At 46.0% G+C, this 23,832-nt stretch overlaps 1 protein-coding gene across 3 annotated transcripts in view; it reads left to right on the top strand.

Annotated features, from left to right (window-relative positions):
• MDGA2 (MAM domain containing glycosylphosphatidylinositol anchor 2) overlaps positions 1-23,832 on the top strand; it is a 692,671-nt gene that overhangs the window by 656,952 nt on the left and 11,887 nt on the right. For all 3 annotated transcript variants that reach the window (XM_019496066.2, XM_014601296.3, XM_059723426.1), the window contains exons 13-15: positions 3,985-4,140; positions 5,354-5,512; positions 14,963-15,093. In XM_019496066.2, the coding sequence (XP_019351611.1) occupies positions 3,985-4,140; positions 5,354-5,512; positions 14,963-15,093 (446 nt within the window). The remainder of the gene's footprint in view (positions 1-3,984; positions 4,141-5,353; positions 5,513-14,962; positions 15,094-23,832) is intronic.

Below are 23,832 nucleotides of genomic sequence, written 5' to 3'. Positions count from 1 at the left end.
GTTTTGAATTTGGTCCTGATCAGCAGCAAAATTATTAATGGCTTCAGCCTACTTCCTAAATTGGCATGTGCTTGGAAAATAAAAATCAGCACCTTTATTGGAGCTAATTAGCAGCTCTGCTGGCATTTTTAGATCTGAATGGATATCAAAATGAATCTCAGCTCCGGGACGCTGTGGTCAGGTAGAGTTGCATAGGGAAGCCCAGACTTGCAACCCTTTTGATGTGCCTGATTCATGAGTAAATAAAGGACAATGCTGATCTGTTAGAGCTCTTGTGCAGGAAAGGCACTTATCTGAGCCTAAAGAATTAGTTTAATTCCTATATTTTTGTCCATTTGTTTTTGTGTCTTCAGTGCCAAGAATACTTGGCACTGCTCTATTAAAATATATTGCAAATGGCTGAGTCCCCTTTGAAGTCAGTGGGGTTTTTTTGCTTTGCTTTGCTTTGTTTTAGTTTTTTGGTTAATAAATGACAAACTTTCACTTACTTTTCTCTTCTGGCCTGGAAAAAAAAAAAAGAAAATTGCTCACTCAGAGAAACAGGCTTTTAATCTGCTGATGTGGAATTTCTAAATGAACCTTCCCCAGCCTGCTTCAAAGTACCAATGTAGCCTTTAAACTGCTGGAGGAGCAGAGTTAGAAATTGCAGTGTATGATGGTGCTGACTTCGGGTTTAACTCAGCTTGTTGCAGGCGCTGGACCAGATTTTACTTATTTTCCACTCTGGTTGGCTGTCGCCTAATCAATATTTTATCCTTTAATTGTATTTGCTGTGCACAGGAATGGCACATCCAGGGTGCTGACAGCTCGGAGCATCTGCCTGCAGTGCTTGCTCCTAATGCTTTGTATGGGGCCAGGAGAGATGGGAGCTGGTTGCCTTCTAGTCGCAGCAGGTGCAGACAGAAGCAACAATTTTACCCCATGTGGTCCCTAAAAGTGCCCTATAACTATGACTAAACACAAGTGCATTGCTGCAGAGTGGTTTAAAATGGCCTGATCCCACAACAATCTGAACACTCATTGCATGAGGTTATAGATGAAGGTGCTTCAAAGCAGAAAACCCTCAATAACTTTTATCTGCATGTGCTGAGAGCAGGGCTGGGCTGACATAGCTGAGTCCTGCCCCCGGCACTGTCTTCAAAATGGGAAAGGGGGAAGGGAGCAGATGGAGTTCGGTCCGTAGCTTTTTCAGCCAGTGCTGGAGGGAGGGGGGGTTGGATTGGCACCCCCCTTACATCAGGGGGGCTCCAATCCACCCATCCCAACCTCTAGCCCTGGCTGGGCAACCTCCAGAATGAGCTCCCTTTGCTCCCTTTCCCCATTCCCATTCTGCAAATGGGCTGGGAGGGGAAAGGGAGATTGCTAGGAGAGAGCAGCTGCAGCCTCTGTAAACAGCCACTCAATCCCCCACCCCCTGGGACCCAACAGTGAATGTCTGCTGGATCCAGGGCAGCGTTATAATTAATGGTGCTTCCTGTGAAGTGCCATGAGTTACAATGAATTGCTGTTCTTCTGTGTGCCTAGAGTGGCCAATGAGTTTGGGGCACACCACGTGTGGGGTGGGCATTTAGGTGCTCACTTAGTGCACTCCAGGCTAACATGATTCCTGTTGCTGTGGTGTACAGCTGCCACTTGAATCTCAATTTGAGGGGTGCTGCGGGAGGAACTTGAATAAAAATGTGCACATTCAGTCAGCATTGCTGTATTTTGGCCTGGCCTGCCAGTTGTGGAGGGGAGGCCCAAGTGGGAGTATAGCCCATAGGGGACTTGCTACCAACACCCACTCCCTTCTGCCCAGTGTAAGCAAGGAGCAGCAAAGCAGCATCAGGGCATCGTACAAGAGCAGCCAGAGGCTCACTGTGTTAGGGAGCTGTCACCTCCTTGTAATTCGTGGGGAGTTTTTTGGCTGTTCAACCCATGTCATCAGCAAAAAGAGGAGGCGACATCCCCCCTATATAACGGCAAACCTCTGGCTGCTGCCTCTGCCCCAGGGCATAACACTGAGCAGTTCTGACTTGAAATCTCCACCCTTGGAGGTTTTTAAGACCTGGTTAGAGAAAACCCTGCATGGGATGTTGTAGCCGGGGCTGGTCCTGCTTTGAGTAGCGGGGTTGGACTAGATGTGACCTCCTGAGGTCCCTTACAGCCCTCGTTGTCTAGGATTCTGTGATTTCCTCTGAAAGCTTTGTCAGTGGCCTTGTCAGCTCTTTATGCACTTGGGACTAAACCAGGAGATTCTTATCTCTGTCCATTCACATGTCACTTTTTAGGTTGTTGAATACCTGAGGTGTGTGTGTATTGCTGCTGGTTGTGTTTAGTTCAGTTTGTTTGGGAAGAAGAAGCGTGGGTCTTCTCCATGGTGCTCAGATGGTGCAGTGGTGCTCGTGGTTGGACATATTACCAGTTTTCCACCAAGCCACAAACCACACTGGCCTCGGTTTCAAGATCAGATCAACAGATGAAGTTGGGAAGTTGACTTCCCATCATGCAGATACTTGGCCATTCTTTGTGGGCAGCTTAGGACCTGTGCTTTATTTAAACTGATTCTTTTAGTCAGCTTTTGATAAATCTAGTAAAATCAGTGGATTTGTTTGAGAAAACGAGTGAAACAATCTAGTAAAATCAGTGGGTTTATTTGGGAAAACTAGTGAGTGCTTCTTATATTGAGGGAGTAGCTGTCAGTGTGTTATGTCCTGGTTGCAGCCTTGTTTTGTAAGGTAATGTTTTGCCTGACCCTTGTGGATAGACACTGTTCTCATGGTTTCTCAAGCTTCACCAAAAACAAGCTGAGAAAGCACCAGAAATATCTGCTCTAGACATTTTGGCTAGGTAAGACATTACAATTACACTTTTACTGATATCAGTCATCAGAAACTGGTTTATACCTGTAACAGAACAGAAGTTTGGCACATGTATACTGGATTAAAAATGGCAGACCCCAGTCTAAGATTGCCCCCACCAAAGAGTGAATGTGTGTTAAGTTCGCTACTGGTCTAAACAACGATGCTTACAGAAAACCACCTAACTTAGATCAATTCTGTCTCAGGCTTTTTGAATGTCTGTACCTAGCCTTTATGGCTTAGGTTGAAATTTCAAGTCTGAGTTTTCCGACATAGGTATTTTAAGTGACTTCAGATCAGCTGCAGGTTGGTATCCATAGTTTAGTTCCCTCCCCAAAGCAAATTCTGTCTCTAGCGACCTGGTTCTTTTAAACAAGGCTGGGACTGACACACCAGATACAGGCAGCTGTACCCTCCTTAAAGAAAAGGGACTTGCTAGTTTCCTTAAATAAATCCGCTGACTTTCCCAGAGCGGTGAACTCAGTGGGACTGTTGGTGGGCATAAGGTTAAGCATGTGTCCAGCTTGCAAGATGCAGACTGTCCTCTGCTGGGACAAGGATAATGCATCAGGTCCCAAAGTCCTGAACGATTTTGGTTCTTGGCTGCCTTGAAAGTAAAAACTCTCTCATCACTATTGAGATCAGTTGAACTGCATCTTGCTTTCCAGAGGAGGAGGCTGATGGATAATGCCTCACTGCTTCATCCGAAATGCCTCTCATTCCTTAGACTGAAGCTTGCACCTCTTGACCTTGGTGCTGAAAAGCATATTTATTCTCCGAGGGTTTTTGGAAGAATGGGTGGGTAGTTAGGAGGGGAGACTGATAGTTCTCGAAGAGAGTGGTTTAGTGTAATAAAGAATGGCATGGGGAGCTACTGAAAAAGATTCATACGTGTTTCTGTTTTACATAACCACCTGGAGTGATGGCCAGGTACATGTCTTAGCAATCCAGATAAATACAAAAAATTGCCCTTTGTAAGGAAACTGTCCCTGTGACCTTTGCTATTGCTTTAAAATATTTTCTAGGCTCTGAATGCTAATAATGGCCATTGTTCTTTAAAATGGTTTTATACCTTAGGACTTATGAAAGCTAATCATAAAGTGGTTGCAGTCACTGAATGCATGTTCATTTCCTGTGTTGGCAGGGGAGTTTCACTGTGGGTTTGAGGACAATAACATCTGTCTATTCACCCAAGATGATACGGACAATTTTGACTGGACGAAACAAAGCACTCTCACCAGACACCCAAAATACACTCCAAACACTGGGCCTATTGCAGACCGAACCGGGTCCAAAGAAGGTAAAACCTAGCTTAGATTTCTGCTGTGGTAGGGAGCCAGGTCCTCAGTTGGGGGGGAAGCTGGATAGCTATATTCAGGATTTACCCAACCTCAAAAGTCCCTCTCATCTTTGCCTGTCCTTACGTGGCACTCAACAGTATTTAGGATGAGTCTATTGGAAGTATAATTTAGAAAGGAAACTCTAGCGTTCGGTAGGGAGGATCGGTGAAGTAGAAAACTGCATCTGAGTGTCCCTAAACTCTGCAAGAGTTCAGATCCATATCCAAGGCTAAATGCTGTGGATCCTGCCTTGTGCCATTTCTAGCATCATTTTAAAGGTGATCGCTCCTCTACAGCAGACCCTGTGGCTTTTTATATCCAACATGCTGTCCCTTTAAATAATTTGAATTCTCGCTAACTAGTCTCTGATAGCTGAAATCTTTACCCCATTTGTAGTCTGGACCTTGCTGAGATGCATAATAAATCTGACTGGCTCTCCAGCTAGCTAATATGCTGAACTCTGATTTCTGTGTGCGCTGGACCATTGAGAATCGGACGGGGAGCGCTGGGTTTAGCGAGGATTCGGTCACTCCCACTGCTTTATTCCATGCGCCTAGCCTGCACTAGGAAACAAAAGCACGTTGCATTGTCTCTGCTTGGTTACAATGATTGAGCAAATGAGATTAAAGAAATGGTATCTATAATGCTGACATAGCCCAGTGTCAGAATGAATAAGAACTGTGTTCTTTCACTGCGGGGGAGCATGGGAACAATGATGGATAAGGCTGCTGGAATGGTTTCTTAGAAAGGATGCCATCAAGATATTGTCTCTCACTATTTATATAAACACAGTGCAGCCTTGAGACTGAAGCCTGGCAAATCATTTGTTTTCCCCCTTTGCTTGTGCATACCTCCTAGTTTCTCTCTCTAAATAGGCCCATGAGCACAAAATGCTAACGCAGCTTTTACTCTCCATGCAAAAAATCTCTTTGAAGCATTCACGTGGGGACGCACCGGGACTTTGTGTAGTTCAACGCTCAACAAAAGCATCTCTGCAACCTTTGGACTGTTGTAGCAATGCCTAACATTATTCAAGGCTCTTAACAGCCCTGATGTATTGCTCGTATATCGGGAAGGGAGGAGGTGTCCCTTGTTGTTTTGTTTTTTTTGGGGGGAGGGGGTATTTATTTTTTCAAAACCTCATTTAACAGTGTCCTTTGGGGCTTCTTCCAGGTTTCTACATGTACATTGAAACGTCGCGCCCCAGGCTGGAAGGAGAAAAGGCCAGACTTATTAGTCCTGTTTTCAGTGTGGTGCCTCAAAATCCTTACGGAGCTACCAACACGGCGTATTGTTTTAGCTTCTACTATCACATGTACGGACAGCACATAGGTGAGAGAGGCGTCGTTTTCCATTCGAGAGTAGTAACGGGAGAAATTTAGGTGCGTGAAAGGAAAATGGATGTGTGCGGCCACACAAGAGCTTGCCAAAAGAACCAAGAGGCCAGTCATGGCAAAAGGCTATAGGACCAGGACCTAACAGCCCTGCACTCACCATCATGAGCTTGTTCTGCACTTAAAGCAGTAGACAGCCCCTCCGTGCAATGAAGCAGACAACCTAAGAGGAGTGCACGGTGTTCAAAGGAATGGGTGGCTTTTGAATATGGTTTTGAGAAAGGACCGTTTTAAGTGTGGGCGAGGGAGCCTGCCTCATGGACTTCCCTGGTGCTATCCTGATGTTTTGCATTCCCTGCCTTTTGGGGTTTTCTGCAGGGGGGGGGGGGGGGGGGAGTAGGACAAGCTCGTCCAACTTGCACTAAAGTTAGGGTCTCTTTCCCTTCTGATGGTTGCGGTAACATCACAGTCGATTGCTGTAGGTTGGCCCCTTGTAGAAATGTGAACGATACATTTCCAGGCAGTTTAAAGCACGCGTAGTGCTAGGGTATATTTAAAAGCCCCTGTCATATCATGGCCATTTCTCAATATACGTTTTGTACTGTTGCAAAAAAAAAAAACCAACAACAAAAAAATACTGGTTGAGAATATAGCAGGCAGTCATCGATCCTTCTGGATTATGGTGTCTGCATGAGACGTCCCCAGGACGTTTAATGCATATGCTTAGGTAGGAGTATGGGGGACTGGAAACTGCCCAGACCGTCCATCCCCTTTTAGACTACTGAATGGCTTAGTCTGGACATTTGGTGCATCGATTGCTGTAGTTATATGTACATCTGGGAATCAAACCCAGGTGTCCCATGGGGTAGATAAGGAGTCCGCCACTGAACCATGACAGCAGGTAGGTTGAGAATATAAATGTATAAATAACAGGTGAGGGCTTTCTCTCAGTCCCGTCCCTTCTCCTGGGAGTGAATAGAAAATGTGGGCAAGTTTGACTAGATCTCCCACACCTAGCTGATTTCAGTTTGTAGCCAAAATGACTCATTTAGGGGTAAACCCAGCCCTCTGGTACACGCTTGGGGTCACTTTTGAACCCACTTCTCCATACAGTGCAGCCCTTCAATAAAGCAAGTGAATTCATCTGGTCATGTTTGTTGTCAATGCATGCCTTATAAAAGGGCCCTTCTTCTTCGATGGCCCTGGAGGTCACTTGGCTAGAAGGGCTCTGAGGCCATGCCAAGTTATAGCGAGAGTTATTCGAAGTAACGTAAATCCCTGGAAAGCTGCTTGTGGTATGTGGTACTGAAGGATAAAGTGGGGAGCTATAAGCAGCACAGCCGGAGCAAAGAGAGTAGGAGCAGGTAAGATTGCACTCCCTCTCCCTCTGCCCCCGCTGCTCCCCAGTAGTCACCATGATTCCCCCTTTTAACACACCCCAGCCTCAGTCCTGGGTGCTCAAACATAGTGTTCCCCAATATGGGTGCTCTGGTTGAAAGTAGTCATTTTGTAGGATGGTACAATAGTATTTAAGGTCTTTGTTTTTCATGTTCCTGCTGCTGAAAGTCAATTGGCAAAGGCTAAAAATATTGTGTTTCACCCTAGTAGCACTCACTGTCCCCCTGGTAATCTTGATCACCGCTAAACAAGTCAGTTTAAGAGTGAATATTAACATCTTAACATTTTTTTTAACAGCTTTGAAATCACTTTATCACATGCTCACTTTTAGATCCCTGAAAACATTTCTCTCTCTTTTTTTTTTTTTTCTTTTACTTTGAATAAACTGTGTGGAGCCAAAAACATTTTTAAAAATGCTAAAGAAGAAATTAAATTCAGAAATAATGTTTCTCTCCTTTCACTGAAATCCCTTCTTATCCCCAATTCTCATGGGATGATAGACCAAAATTGCCACATGTTCAGCTTACTGTAATGATGATCCCATATGTTGGGGGCTAGCAGCTCTGTTTGGCTGATCATTGCTTTCAATCCTAATGGGATTTTATGGGAAATTGAGTCTTCAAACTGCAGCTGTAATGGACCTTGCAAGACATACAGGTAAAGGCATGGATGGGATCTGATGCATAATCCACACAATCATGCTTCCTGCCATGGCACAGATCCGGCCTCAAAACCCATCGCACCTTATTGCCTCGGATCACGATACAGAGCTTCCTCCGCACCAGCAAGTACCGGGCTCCTGCAGCTGGGAGCCCCCTCAGCTGAAAGGACTTCCAGCCTGGTGGGCATACCTACCCACACATTCAGTTAATGGTATGATAGAAAAAAAAACACATTTTTCTGGAAGAACTTTGTGGATTATTCCTTGTTTTATGATGCCATTAATTGCTTTAATGTGCGGTCAGGTTACAAAGTAGAACAGGATTAACTGGTTAGTCATATCTTAAGTGTAATGTGTAGCCAGGGCCTAAATCTGATTGTTAACCAGGAGTAACTCTTACCATTTGTGCATTTAATAGCCAGAACCCTTCACGTAATGCCATAGCCTTACTTTACATGTAGAATTTACCCCCTTTTGAGCAAATTTGCCTCGCTGTAGAGGTGGATAACTGATGAGAGACAAAGGGAAAGACCTATGACCCACCATCACTGGTATGCACTTCCTCCTTCCAAAACTATTTGTCATGTCTGTAGTTGAATATCTGGATCTTGGATTGGTGTCTGCAGTCATCTCCGAACTCACCAATGACTTCTCTCTTTATTGGAAGACGGTCATCCTCATATCGAGGGGCAGCTGCTGACAATGATTTTTTGGAAACCAGCAGTGCCACTCAGGGATCAGATGCCATCCCTAACACGTACTCCAAGCTCCTTGCAGCATTTTTTTCCTTCACGAATGCTACATTACAGCTGTCAACCTCATCCTGCCAGGACCTAACACTAGGTCCTGCCAGGACCTCAGTGTTGAAAGCCATCTCTTTAAAAGAATGCAGAAGCTGCCTGGAGTAGGGTCCAACTACATTGCAAAATGGAAGTGCCTTGGAAGAAATTTGATTCCCTAGAATTTCAGCATAGTCAGGCTTAGAAACCAAGGGTTAGTAGGTTCAGAGAAGATACAAGGCCCTTCACATTCATTCCTCTTCTGTTGTTGGGTACTATTAACCATCAGCTTGTAGGGCTGTGCATCAGAAGCCCTTCTATATGTGTTTATTTTGTCTGGTCTTCTTGGGCAAAATTTTCAGAATGGAGTTAGGAGCCTAAGGCCCCCAGTACACATTACATATATTATACAATTAACTGATGAATTGCTTAATAAATGTAGGCCACATATGCAAAGTAATTCACACACAATAAAATGACTATCCAGCTATAAAAAGACCCAATCAGCTTTGAAGTCAGGGTTTGAAAATGTGCAACAACTCTACAGCTGTTTTCTTTCCAGCTTTCATTTGAACATGTAGCAGGGCCCTAAATATAATTGAAGAAGTCACTTAAGTCTCCTCAAGTTATTCAGATGTTTTGGAAATATTAGCCCTCGTGTCCTAAACAGGCCCAGCAAAATGGAAGAGGTTTCCCAGGACAACACGTTGGCTGTTCTTGTAGGGTTTTGTTTCCTTCTTCCCCCCACCCCTTCCATTTTAAAAAGCTGAGTAGGTTCAATGGCCATCAGGATGCAAGTCTCATAGCTGCACTGTGTTGAGAGAGATCTGCACCAAACGTCTCCAGCCTGACCCACTCCAGCTCTTACTATTCTGTTCCTGAGTGTCTAGGGAGTGGAAATTAAAGCAACACAAAAATTTTGTTGCGGAGAGTAGTGAAATAAAGAGTGTCTCTGTGATGCCCAGATTCATTCTAATGTTAAGTCAAAAGACAACTCCCTAGAGAAAGGTACCACTCTACATGCCAGGTAATTCCCAGTCCTGCTGCATTTAGATGCGAGGATGGCACATGCACTGCTTTTCTTCAACTGCAAATATGTTGCTTCTAATAGCAAATCATATGAAACAATTTTGTCAAATCGTGCAAAGTAACCCAAAGACTGTTGGCATCTTGCAGTCTGCCAGTTAGACGAGAATGCATTTTCTCTGCGTTTCCTTATCCTTCAAAGAGTTGACATGGAACATCGAATCATAGAAATGAAGTGCTGGAAGGGCTCAAAAGATCACCAAGTCCAACACCCATGCCTGGGGCAGAAATACTGCCGAGAGCAAATGCTCCCACCAAGCTGTCTGTGCAGTCTCCTCTTGAAGACTTCCAAAGTTGGGGACTGCACCACCTCTTTGGGAAGTCTAGTCCAGATTCGGGTCACCCTTACCATAAATAAATCTTCCTTGCATCCAGCCTGAAATCATCCACTTAAGAGTTTATGGCCATTGGTCCTTGTCCTTCCTTGGGACGCCCTAGTGAACAGTTTTTCTCCCAGCTCCCGATAGTCACCCTTTACATACTTATAGATGGCCACCAAATCCCTGCTCAGCCTTCTCTTCCCCAGACTGAACAGCCCCAGATCCCTCAGTCTTTCTTCATAAGGTTTGTCTTTCAGGCCCTTAATAATTCTCATGGCCCTTCTCTGCATTTTCAACATCTTTGTTGAAGTGCAACACCCAGAACTGGGCACAGTATTCCAGCTGGGGTCTCCCCAACATCCCTGAGAAGTACATAGGAGAGGCAGGGGGCTCTTCAAGTGCTGTGCTGGCTCTACATATGTTAGCTAGACTAGATTTTATTCTTTGTGGTGCTGAGCCCCTGTAACTCTGATTCCTGGCAAAAGCCAGTAGCAGCTGAGGGCGATCATCACTTTTTAAGGGGAGCTCCTATAAAATTTTCATGCCTTTATGCCTGGAGTAACAGAGTGGCACAAACCATCCAAGCAAGGAGCGCTGGCAGGGGTAAAGCCCAAGAGGCTTTCTCAAGACTCAGTGTAGCTCCCTTATTTCTAGTCTGCTAGATTCACTGTGGTGTCTCAGCGCAGTGCAGAGTCACTGGGGGACCAAGGAGCTAAGCATCTCCGTGCTCAGTGAACCTTTACCAAGAGATCAGAAGAGGCTGCAATCTCTTTAGTACGGACGTTGTTTCTTTTGCTATCAATCTGCATTTCTCTTCTTGCTGTCCAAGAAGCAGAATTTCTAATTGCCACTTTAGGAAGACTAATTGTGCTTATCATTAGAGAATCATCTTCTGGAAAAAAAAAAAAAAAGACTCCAGATGAAAGAAGGCCCCATGAAAACCGTTATTTCAGTAAAAGAGAGAGCAATGGTCCAAACACAACCAGAAGGCTGCTGCAGTAATTAACAGATCCACTCAGAAGGAGATTGGCTGTTGTGCAGCCATACAAAAAAATAACCTGATTTACTTGTGCATCCAAATTTGCTACCTCCCCCATTGTAATTCTTTTTATCTGCTGGCACTTCCCTTAATTGCTTATTTTACCGTTGATCAGAATTGCCCTCAGTTTACAGAATATGTACACTTTTATGAAAGGCCAGAATTTCCAGTGTAAAAGAAATATACACTATGGGTTGGCATTATTCCTCCTCTCTGCCCCATCCCAAATGAGTTTGCAGCTGGCCACAGGTCCTGCCCGGCTATGATGAATAGCACATTATTAATTTCAATAGTAGGCGTTTGTTGCAGGTTGATTCTGTCAAATTTGCATATACATTTGAGACTAGAGCAGGCATGCATGCATAAGTAGACTCAAGAGGCTGCCAGGTAGATTGATCGAGAACGCGTGTGAGTATGTGCTAAAGTAATGCTTATTTATTATTTTGAGTACAAATGCTCCCCATGTGTCGGCATCTTGCCATTAATCTAAGCACAGCGACATGATGGAAGAAGGTAGGTTCTGCTGTGAATGATCTTTACCTTTGGCATAAGAGCATAAGAGCTGCCATTTACTGGGTCAGACCATAGGTCCAACATGCCCAATCTCCTGCATCGCATGGAGGCAGAGTGCGAATGCTGAAATGGAGAGTGAACCTGGGCTGACCAGGGTGTACTTGGTAGCCATGCTGCTCTGAGACAAAAAGACATACAAAAAACTAGAACTCTTGGTTCTAAAATGATACCTTTTATTAGACCAGCTGGAGAAAAGGACAATTTTCTTGCCATTTTCCAATTGTTCTAATAAAAGGTATCATTTTGGAAACAAGAGTTCTAGGTTTTTGTAAGCCTTCTGGGTCTGACCAGGGTTTCTCCCCTTTTCCTCTGCCCCTTGCAGCCTTGGGCATTTAAGGCCTAGGAAATTCTGATTCAGAGGATGTACCCCTCACTCCCATGCTCCATAGCTACTGATGCACCTTTCTTCTAAGAATGGGCATGTCTACATGTCCACTTTAATGTGCATTAGTCTATTTTAATGCTCATTAAAGTATCACAAAAAAGTGCTCTTTAGCTAAATGCTATTTTATTATATTAAATGATGCTGTCGTGCCTTTTTGTACTACCTCGCAATGGAGGTACTAGATTTCATGAGCATTACCTAAAGCACATTAATGAATGTGTAGGCATCCCCAATGTGTCCAGACCCATTTTGCATTGTGGCTAAACTGTCAGCTTCCGCCACATCCTGTGGCAATGAGTTCCACACGTCCATCCCATGCTATATGAAAAGGAACTTCCTTTTGTTAGTTTTAAACTTCCTACCTACTAGTTTCATATTATGACTCCTAATCTTGGAGTGTGAGAGATAGTAAATAATGACTCCCTACTAACTTTCTCTTCATCATTTAGTATTTTGTAAACCCTTATCACACCCCCTCTTCAAGCATCTCTTTTCTAAAGAGAATAGGCCTGGCCTCATCAGCCTCTCCTCATATGAAAGCCCCTCCATAACACTCATCACCCTTGTTGACCATCTCTGTACCTTCTCTAGGTCTTCTATACTGTTTTTGAGTGTGGGTCAAGAACTGGACATGGTCGTTAAGGTGTGGACACACCATGGATTTTTAAAGGGGCATCATGACACTTTCCATTTTGTTCATAATTCCTTTCTTAATAATTCCTAACATTTTGCTTGGCTTTGGATGGCTGCTGAGCACTGAGCTGATATTTTTAGCAGACTGTCCACGATGACTCCCAGGTCTCTTCCCTGTGTCCTCAAAACATGATGTAATCACATACCATTATCACAGGGATTACTATTTAGTCATCCTGTGGTGCCCAGTCAGGGAATACAGGTTCCTTACTTGTTCTCATTTTCCTGCAGCACTGTGAACCATCCTCTCCTACTTGAGATGCTGTCTTCCTTGGCATTCCCTGACTCCATATTCTTCTGGTGCTCTTCTTGGTCAGTTGACGCATCACCTTTGTTCTTCCTTCTGTCTCCCCCTAAGTCTGTTCTTCAGGAGTCTGCCATGGACCCAGCTTTATTCCCATTACACTCATCCAATGACCTTTGGTGCAACTTTACTACTCAGCTGAGCCTGGTTCTCTTCCTTATAGGCTTAGAAGGAACCTCTGAGGACCAACTAGTCCATTCCCTGCTATTTGTGCACCCAGGACTAGTGCAGAAGAGGAGATATGGGGAGAAATAAAGACAAAACCAAAAGGAAGGAAGCAAATAGGGCAGGAGGGAGAATGACCTTAGCTAGACTTCACAGATCTAGGGTGGTGAAGCACTGGAACAGGTTATCCAGAGATATGGTGGACTATCCAACCTTGGAGGTGTTTAAGGCCTGGCACAACAAAGGCTTGGCTAGGATGATCTAGTTGGGGCTGGTCCTTCTTTGAGCAGGGAGTTGGACTAGATGTGAGCTCCTGAGGTCCCTTCCCACCCTCATTTTGTATGACTCTGTGATCTTCCATAAGATTCCCCTCTGCTTGGGTAGGGGCTCAAGATTTAAAACAATGAGCCCATCGGGAGAAAGGCTTTCTGTAGGGCTTCCCAGAGACAATGCTCTTGTTGTCCATAGTGACGACCTGTCCTTGAGAGCTTTGAACTTGTTCAAATAAAGGCAAACATGAAGACTTACATTATCATCATCATCATCAAGAGAGTGGTCTGCAAAGGACATCTCCAGCCTACAGGGATCATGGCAAAACCGTGCATGGAACAAAAAGCAACTGTGAACAGAGCTCCTAAACTCTGTGAACTTTCACATCCTGCCAGAAGCTGGTGATTTTTTTTTTTCACTTGGTGCTGTGAGCAATAAGTGCTTCACGTGCGTATCCAAAGGCAGAGCTGGCAAAACAGACACCAGGGAGGGGTGCGGTAGAGGGGTTTGAGGGTGCAAGAGCAGGCTGTAACCGGTTGTGGAGAATATCTGCCTTGGAAATAGCATTCAGCTGAGGAGAACGACCTTGTATTGCTTCTCAGTACAAGGGAATGGGCTTTTCCATGCTTCATTAAGCAGAACTTGCTGAACTCACAGGATTAGTTTGGCCTTCAAAAACTCTGATTGTTCCCAGGACCTAAGGAAACCAGATTTGCCCCAAGCCCTTTTCCCTCGAGGCATGGCCTGGTGTGAGGGAAATGCAGATCAAACAGTGCAGGTGTCAAAGGTCATAAAAATGTTGGCATTGAAGTCATGGCAGAGCTGTGCTTACCCAAGCCCCTTTCTTTGTATCTCCCTGCTTCCCTAGGCACTGTTAACTTGGCCATCAGGTAGGGACAGGAGCTGTTATATTCCTGACTTTTCCTTCTGATTGCCTCTTCTGCCCTTGATCTTGGACCTTAATCCACAAAGCAACGTACTGCTCACAAAGCCCTACCTCACAGGAGAAAGATCATCCCATACACCCAAGAAATAGGGGAGATCCAGATTACCAGGGACTGGGATCACCCTGTTCGAGAACGAACGGGATAGGCTCTGCCATTGAGGTCTAAGAACTAGTTAGCACTGCCTATCGCTGACTGGATGACGGGATCAGAGCTGCCTTGCCTGCACCCAGATGAGACGGCCCTGCTGAAATCCCTGGCTTCCTTTCTTCTCTGGGGAAGCCTGCTCTGTTGCAGACCCTGCTGCTGTGGCAATTCCTAGCCTGTCATCCCCTGCCTGTGCCCTGTGAACAATGCATCCTGGACCATTTACTTCATTTTCAATCAGAATTCTTGGTGAAGGTGACATCTTTTATTAAATAGTTGCAAAAAAAGTTCTTTATTTGCAAGCTTTTGGGCACACGCTCTCTCTCAGGCATAGGAGAGTGCAAAGATTGTAAAATTTATCCCAGGTACTCCCTGGCAGATGCAGTGATCTTTGATTCGGGCAGGTTGAAAGAGTCCAACCCTTTTGAAGAGGTGGTAAGCAGCTAGCCTCAGGTGCCGGAAGCCAGGGGCCCACCAGGCCAAATGGAGAGTGATCAGAGCTACATGCTAACCTATTACCCGGGAAAGCGATGAGTGTGCTTTATCATAGCGTACAAGGGACCGAGGTAGGAAAGAGCCTCTTGTTCCACCCAGTTCTGGTTGTTCAGCCATTATTAATGTAACTGCACCAAAGAACCAAGCCAATTAATGCCATTCCTTTTTTGTCTTGTTTTGTTTTTTAAGGAAGCTTGAATGTTTACCTGCGGCTAAAGGGTCAGACGACAATAGAAAACCCATTATGGTCCTTAAGTGGGAATAAGGGGCAGCACTGGAATCAGGCCCGTCTTAACATACACCCAACCACTTCATTTCAGGTAAGAAGCCATTGGCTGGTGCATCTGATGGGTTTCCACAAAGGAGCATTTTCAATAGTCCATGCACCCATCTGAAACAGAGCGTCCCTGATGGGGAAACCGAGCAAGCAGCTTTCTTGCACTTGCTCTGCCTGTTTTGACATAGGTGTTTGCACCTTTTTTCAGCTCTAAAAGCTGCTTTACTGGAAGATAATAGCTTTCCCTTTTGCAAATAGGTATGAATCACCTAGCTTAACAATGCCTGTTTTAAGGACAAAATGCTAGCCATTTGCAGAAAAATCAACCTGCCATCAGCTGGGGAGATGCTATCAGTTTATGTAAAAGGTTGTTTGGTTGGGCTTTTTTTTCAATTGAAGGACTTGAATAGAGGTTTTTCTTCATGTGGAATTTATCTGGGGACCAAGGAGTAATATACACAGTCAAAGATCTCACAAGAAAAAAAAAAAGCTTTCTCCACACCACAAAAAAAAAGAAAAAAATATATCTCTGAATTTTTGCCGGCAATTAGATGATAAAAAAACAGTATTCCCTGTACAAAATTCCTGACTTTGCAAAGCTGCATACTGTATTCATTAGGATGACACAACCTGCTGCAGTTTTTCACAAAGTTTGCAGTTGATTGGATCTTGAAACTTCTGGAAGCCTATAGTTTTACAGGCCTAACTCCGGGATCCTGATTCCTGCAGCGAGATGTTAGCAACCAATGAACTAAGGAGAACTGCTACTTTGTAGCTTTAAGCTGGCAATATCCTAGGCAGGCAACATGCATGGTAGAATTGAACCTTGTAGACTAATTCTGAGACCTATCATTAGATAGATAGATAGATAGATAGATAGATAGATAGATAGATAGATAGATAGATAGATAGATAGATAGATAGATAGATGTTAGGGTCGGAAGGGACCTCAATAGATCATCAAGTCCGACCCCCTGCATAAGCAGGAAAGAGTGCTGGGTCTAAATGACCCCAGCTAGATACTCGTCTAACCTCCTTTTGAAGACCCCCAGGGTAGGGGAGAGCACCACCTCCCTTGGGAGCCCGTTCCAGACCTTGGCCACTCGAACTGTGAAGAAGTTCTTCCTAATGTCCAATCTAAATCTGCTCTCTGCTAGCTTGTGGCCATTGTTTCTTGTAACCCCCGGGGGCGCCTTGGTGAATAAATCCTCACCAATTCCCTTCTGTGCCCCCGTGATGAACTTATAGGCAGCCACAAGGTCGCCTCTCAACCTTCTCTTGTGGAGGCTGAAAAGGTCCAGTTTCTCTAGTCTCTCCTCGTAGGGCTTGGTCTGCAGGCCCTTGACCATACGAGTTGCCCTTCGCTGTACCCTCTCCAGGTTATCCGCATCCTTCTTGAAGTGCGGCGCCCAGAATTGCACGCAGTACTCCAACTGCGGTCTGACCAATGCCCGATAGAGGGGAAGTATCACCTCCTTGGACCTATTCGTCATGCATCTGCTGATGCACGATAAAGTGCCATTGGCTTTTCTGATGGCTTCGTCACACTGCCGGCTCATGTTCATCTTGGAGTCCACTAGGACTCCAAGATCCCTTTCCACCTCTGTGCCACCCAGCAGGTCATTCCCTAGGCTGTAGGTGTGCTGGACATTTTTCCTCCCTAGGTGCAGCACTTTGCATTTCTCCTTGTTGAACTGCATCCTGTTGTTTTCTGCCCACTTGTCCAACCTATCCAGGTCTGCCTGCAGCTGTTCCCTGCCCTCCGGCGTGTCCACTTCTCCCCATAGCTTTGTGTCATCTGCAAACTTGGACAGAGTACATTTCACTCCCATGTCCAAGTCGCTGATGAAGACATTAAAGAGTATCGGTCCAAGGACCGAGCCCTGCGGGACCCCACTGCCCACACCCTTCCAGGTCGAGACCGACCCATCTACCACGACTCTTTGGGTGCGACCCTCTAGCCAATTTGCCACCCACCGGACTGTGCAGTCATCCACATCACAGCCTCTTAATTTGTTCACCAGTATGGGGTGGGATACCGTATCGAAGGCCTTCCTGAAGTCCAGGTATACGACATCCACCCCTCCTCCTGTGTCCAGGCGTTTCGTAACCTGGTCATAGAAAGAGACTAGGTTGGTCAGGCACGATCTGCCCGCCACAAACCCATGCTGGTTTCCCCTCAGCATAATTTGCCCTGCCGGGCTCTCACAAATGTGAGCCTTGATAATTTTTTCAAATACTTTACCAAGGATGGAGGTGAGACTGACTGGCCTATAGTTGCCCGGGTCCTCCTTCCTCCCCTTTTTGAAAATGGGGACCACGTTAGCCCTTTTCCAGTCCTCCAGGACTTGGCCCGTGCGCCACGAGCATTCGAATATTCCCGCCAGTGGCTCTGCAATGACGTCGGCCAGTGCCTTCAGCACCCTCGGATGGAGCCCATCCGGGCCTGCCGACTTAAAGGCATCCAGTTCTTCCAAATGACTCTGCACCACCTCAGGATCTACGCATGGAAGTCTGTCGCCTTGCTGCTGCCTCTCTACAACCCCAGTGAGAGCCTTGTCGTGCCCCTCGCTTAGGAACACTGAGGCAAAGAACTCGTTGAGGAGTTCAGCCTTGTCCCCTCTATCTGTCACCAATTGCTTCTGCCCATTTAGCAGGGGTCCTATTCCTCCCTGGGCCTTCCTTTTACTCCCAATATATCTAAAAAACAATTTCTTGTTGTCCTTTACTTGGGTTGCCATCCTCAGCTCCATGGTAGCTTTGGCCCGCCTAACTGCCTCCCTACAAGCACGAGCAGAGGAGGTATATTCATCTTTAGTGATCTCACCCTTTTTCCACTTTTTATGTGCTCCCCTTTTGGCCCTTAGGCTGCCCTGGATTTCTCTGGTCAGCCATGGAAGCCTCCTGGCCCCTTTCCCTCTTTTGCCTCGCTCGGGGATCGTCTTGCTTTGTGCCCAAAGGATCGTTTCCTTTAGGCACAGCCACCCTTCTTGGGCACCCATCCCATCAAAACTCCTACTCTGCAGTGCTTCCTTGACTAATCGCCTGAGTGCAATGAGATCAGCTTTCCTAAAGTCTAGCACTTTCACCCTACTAGTTACCTTACCCACTCGCCGTCTTATGTTGAATTCTATTATAAGGTGATCACTGTCTCCCAGATAGCTACCGATTTGGAGGTCCCCTATCATGTCATCTCCCGTTGCCAATACCAGATCCAGTATGGCATTCCCCCTAGTGGGACCATGCACCTCCTGTGTCAGGTGGAGGTCCTGTACACAAGTTAGAAACCTGCGTGAGCGATGGGACCTTGCTGTCTGCGTCTCCCAGCAGATGTCCGGGTAGTTTAGGTCCCCCATGACTACCGCCTCTTTAGCTTTTATGGTCTCCGAGAGTTGTCTCAGGAGCCCCGCATCTATTTCTTCCCCTTGGTGTGGGGGTCTGTAGCAGACCCCTACCACCAAATCCCTTTCTCCTTGCCCCCCATGTAGCCTAACCCACAATCCTTCTACTTCCTCAGCCTCGGATTCTGTCTTGATGAGGGTTGATGTATATTGCTCACTGACATAAAGTGCAACCCCCCCCCCTTTCTTCCCCGACCTGTCCTTTCTGTACAATCTATAGCCCTCAATATGTACCGCCCAGTCATGGGATGAATCCCACCAGGTCTCTGTTAGCCCCACTAAGTCATAGGTGTTTAGTGCAAGCAGGAGCGCTAGTTCATCCTGCTTGTTCCCCATGCTCCTAGCATTAGTATATAGGCACTTGATCCCTGCGACTGGTGCCTTTGCTGCCCCCCCGCTCCCAGTCCCATGGGGCCCATTGTTTCTTACCTTCTTGTTCCTTACCTGTTCTGATGTGCTGGCCTCCCCATGGCTTTCAGGTTCCCAATGTTCTCCTTCTTCAGGCTGGGCTGTCCTTGTGGGTGCCACATGGTTTGGTGGTCCACAGCTTCCCCTGCCCTCGTACTCCCCTCCCCCCGACGAGCCTAGTTTAAAGCCTGCCGGAGGAGATCCGCCAACCTAGAAGAAAACACACGCTTACCTTTGGGGGACAGGTGAAGCCCATCCCAGCTGAGCATGTCCCTCGTCGTGATGTGCGGGTCATTGTCCAGGAAGCCGAAGCCTGCCTCGAGACACCACTGCCGAAGCCGCCAGTTGGTCTCTCGGATGCAGTTCTCCTGCCATCTTCCTCGTCCGGTCACTGGTAGGATGGATAGATAGATAGATAGATAGATAGATAGATAGATAGATAGATAGATAGATAGATAGATAGATAGATATCTTAGATTTATATGTGTGTGTTTGTTTATGCATGTATATAGATAGACAGAGATCGATCGATCGATCTATTGATCTATGTCAGGCCTGGGAGATGAATATATAAAAATAGCACCCCATCATATCTATGCGGAATGATCTTGGGCTCACAAAAGCTTATATTATATAAATAGTATGAGGTGTACTGAAGATGAATGATCTGGATCACCTGTCATTTCCATACTTTCAAGGGATCCTGAAAATGACCCTGTTATGTATATGTATACACTTTTCTGAGCACAACCTCACTCTCCATCGATGCAATGGGGTGCTATTTTTATATATTCATCTCCCAGGCCTGGCATTTATAACAGCAGGTTTCCATTAAAACATCACCCTGCCAGGCACAATACCCTTGGCAAGCAGGGTCATTTTAAGGGTCCCCTGAAAGTATGGAAATGATGGCAGATCTGAACCATTCGTCTTCCTTCTCATGAGTGAAAGCAGTAAGGGAAGGGAAGATGTTTGGTGCGCATCACTCCAAGTCTGACAGGGCAGCATGGAAGCACAGAAGGAATCAACGGGAGAAATATAGGGAAGAGGTAGCAAGCCAGGAGCCGAGGGAAGAGCAAAGAATGAGGTCAGGGATGGGAAAGGAGTGCTGTGATACACAGAGGACAAGGTGTATCACAGGGTGTAACCCAGAGCACAGAGTTCAGTGCCGGGGTGAAATCCAGCCCTAATGGGAGTCTTGCCCTTGACTCCAGTAGAACCAGATTAATCCTTAGGAGTTTGAACATGGTAAAAAAGAGAGTGAGAGTCAAGAAAGAGGTAGGAAGATTCATGGGATGAGCAGAAGGAGAGGAACTTGAGCCGGCATCTGAACTTTAGAAGCAAGTGTTGGGGGAAACAAGGAGGGAATCATTTTGGGACCAGTCATGAGTGTTTGCTGAGGCACACACCACAGTTTTAGCAGTAGGAAAGAAGGGAATGAGGGGCCAGTGATGATAGAGGAAGGACTGAAAGTATTTGGTTGCAGCGTGAATATAGGAGGAACCAAAGCAGAGTCAGACGTGAAAGAGTTTGGCCTAGGCAGTGGGTGGAAAGGTGGAGTACAAGGTTCAGGAGGAAAGGCAAACTGGGTTTTCTCCAGTTCATTTGAGTTAATGACAGGCAGGTTGAGGCATCAGTGGAGCAGGGCAGAGAAGGAAAAGCTGAAGCAGAGATAAGGCAAAGAAATGGCATTTGAAGCTCTGAAAGGAGCCCAAGTCACTCAGTGGTCGGGCAAAGAGGAGTGTGTCCATGGATAGAAAACTAAGCGGTGGACCAATGGACAGGTTGGAGACCCACAGGCCAGGAGAATATGATGGGAATGCTTATGAGGAGGGTCATCAAACCTCCAGTCCAAGGATCATGCCAGAGAACTGAAGGATGAGGCATGTGGCAGCAAACAGAAGAAAGACTGGAGTGGTCTCAAGGCTTGCAAAGTTTTTTATAACAGGGTAGTGGGAGCCTACCCCTGGAAGAGGAATGCAACCGAGCAGGAGGTAGGTCAAGTGTTTTGACTTGGGTGTAACCCTGAAGCCAGTATATACTAGGCCTGTGCGAAGCAGCTGGTATTCGCTTCGGATTCAGTCGATTTGCGGGACAGTGACTCAATTTCTTGATTCAAATCACTGTCCCAAATCAATTTGGCCGAATCAGCTGAATCTGTGAATCAGACACGACCCATCCCCTGCCTGCTTCCCATACTCATCAATGGCTGCCCCGCCTGGCCCTAGTGCCCTGGCTCTTTAAAAAAAAAGCAAGAAAAAAAAGCCCCGCACTCATCAGCTGCTGCCAGGTGGGGGAGCAATCTCCACTGCCCCCCACTGCTCCGTGCTGTATGGGGGGCTCTGCCATGAGCCCCCCAGAAGCCTCAATGGCTGCTGCAGCAGCTGGTGATTGTGGGGTTTGTTTGTTTTTTAAAGAGCGAGGTGCTGGGGCTGGGTGGGGCAGCCATTGACGGGGCTGGGAGAGTGGGCAGGGGTTTGGGGGGTGCTGAGGGGGGCTGGGAGAGCAGGCAGGAGATAAGGCCTGGCAGGGACCCTGAGCCCCCTCTCCCCTGCCCCCTACTTTCCTGCACGGAGCCCAGGTCCAGCTCCCTGCAGCGGCAAGCAGGGACTGCCTGAATCAGCTCTCTGAATCAATTCAGAGGCTTCAAATCAATTCAGACCTTTTTACTGGTCTCCTGATTGGATTCAGATTTGGAGATTCGATCACCAAATCGGGCCAAATCTCCTCCAAATCAAATCAGCACCCAAACCTTCACACAGCCCTAGTATATACCTATTCCCCATGATCATGACAATTATTTTCTGGGATGTTTATAGAAAGCAACTCTGAGCTTTCTTTCTGAGTCCATTTTAGATTTTTTTTTTTTCCTAATTGGAATTTGAGAGTCTCATCTACTCCCATGACTCCGGGGGCTGGAGCACTCCAACTGCCAACGAGACTTGCCATGTTGTTTTCTCCTTTCTGAATGATCGGCCTGTCTGCATTTTCAGAAAGTCAGTCCTCAATGCAGTGTCTGAGCATTCATGATAAGAAAGTCCAGGGACTGCATCTCCAGCAAAGTCAAGTACTAGAGCCAGTCCTGGTATCAATGCATGTCACGCTTGATATATTTCTTTTAAAAAGAATTTTAAAAATATGTTTCTGTGTATTTATCAATGCCACAGATGGGTAGACAAAATGAAGCTCCTCTTGTTAGTGTTATGCCAAAATATGAACAAAGTGCCATCCACAGAAATATTGGCTCCCAACTTTAGCAAGTTCTGAGGCTGCTCAATCACTCCACAAGTTTGATCCTGTTGTTTCTAAAGGTTTGACCATAAAACAAATGCAAAGCCAGGAAGCTCTGAATAACTAAAACACACGAGCACAGTAGGGACTTTAAATTACATTTAGCATCTCCTGCTCCAACAAAACTTTATTTCCCATTTAAGAGTCTAAATGGTGAGGCATATAAACCTCCTAGTTAAATTTAAGGGGAGTGAACTGAAGTGAATCTTCGTCTGCAGTAAAACTGCACCCTCTGACTTGGAAATTAAAACTTTTTATAGGCTAATTCATATGTATAAGTGCTTCCTAGATTTGCTTTATACTTTTTCCAATCTACATATCATATAAGAAAACCTTTCAGTTGAAGAGAAGCAAGGATTGGGAAAGCTTGAGATGAGTTTTATGTAGTGCTACTTTCCCTTTTAAATCATGTAATTGTTTATAGGTTTGCTTAAATAATATTAAACTAAAAAATGACAAAGAAATGATACCCCACATGCTACCTCTGCAGCAGCAGGTCTCTGTTTGAATTTTTCAATGGACATTAAAACTAACCGTAATTGCAGCTGTATCTTGCAGAGGTTTGTGAACACAAAGAGGTGTCTGCACATGGCTCCTTCCTCTTAAAGCAGGGAGAAGTATCAGTGTGCAGGGAGAAGTATCATAGTGCAGTAGGATGGAGAACTGTCCAGCTCCTTAGCCAAATCCAAATTGGCATCACTGGATGGTGATTCAGAGTGTGAAGATACCAGTGCAGTCAGTGGAGCTACGCTGAATTTCTCCAGCTGATGTTCTGCTCATCAAATTTAGTGTCTAGTTTTGCTGAGCAGGCGTTGTTCAGGCTGCAAGGAGCAGCATCACCTCCCTTCCTGTACCTCTGAATGTGTGGTTTGGATTGGATTATTGTGGTCAATTTAGTCAATCTTTAGTCTGAATTTTCCTTGCCGTGGCCAGTGTTTTCAAACCCAGCTACCTACAACTAAGTATCTAAACTCGAGCTTGAGCATGTACATTAGGGGCTTGATTTTCAGAGGTGCTGAGCATCCCTGAATTCTAATGCTGTCACTAAGTGCATCTACATGTGCAAATAAGTGCAACTAAATTTAATGCACATTAAGTCATTTTGGGCAGTGTAACAGGGCACCATTCCCAGAGTGGTCAAAACCCCTGGAAGCACCCCATAGTCCCCCTTATTCCAATATTTGTTCTGGGAACAGTCTCCTCTTTACTCACTGCCACGTCTTGATGTCTCTTCCAGTTCTCAAAATGAAGGCTGCCGCAGGGCTTCACAGATTGGGTCTTTGCTCCAGAAAACACCCAGAGGTGAGGAGCTGCTGCCTTAAGGGATAATTGCACGGCTCCATACCACTCTTACATCGTGCCCTATTCCTTGCAGATTTTACACAACTGTTGGGGCCTCAACCTATTTGGCTAATGCCCCTTTGATCTGGCCAGTCTTTCTCGCCTAGGCCCAGTGTGTCAGATCTGGCTTTGAGGTACCAGTTCTGCTTACTCTCTTCTGGTCAGTGGACCCCTGACCCCTGCCTGAGTGCAGCCCTCTGGTGCCAGGTCCTCTAACCCTGTCTCCTGCAGCCTTCCAGCACTGGGCCCTCTGGCCCTTGGCTGGTTGCACCCCTCTGGGCACTAATGAGGCCTCTGAACCTCCCCTTACAGCCTCATCTCAAACCTCCGGTTTTAAAACT

Source organism: Alligator mississippiensis, chromosome 2 (genome assembly GCF_030867095.1).
Source record: "Alligator mississippiensis isolate rAllMis1 chromosome 2, rAllMis1, whole genome shotgun sequence".
NCBI lineage: Eukaryota > Metazoa > Chordata > Crocodylia > Alligatoridae > Alligator > Alligator mississippiensis.
Note: the sequence above shows the minus strand (reverse complement) of the source record. Positions and strands in the feature narration are given on the sequence as shown.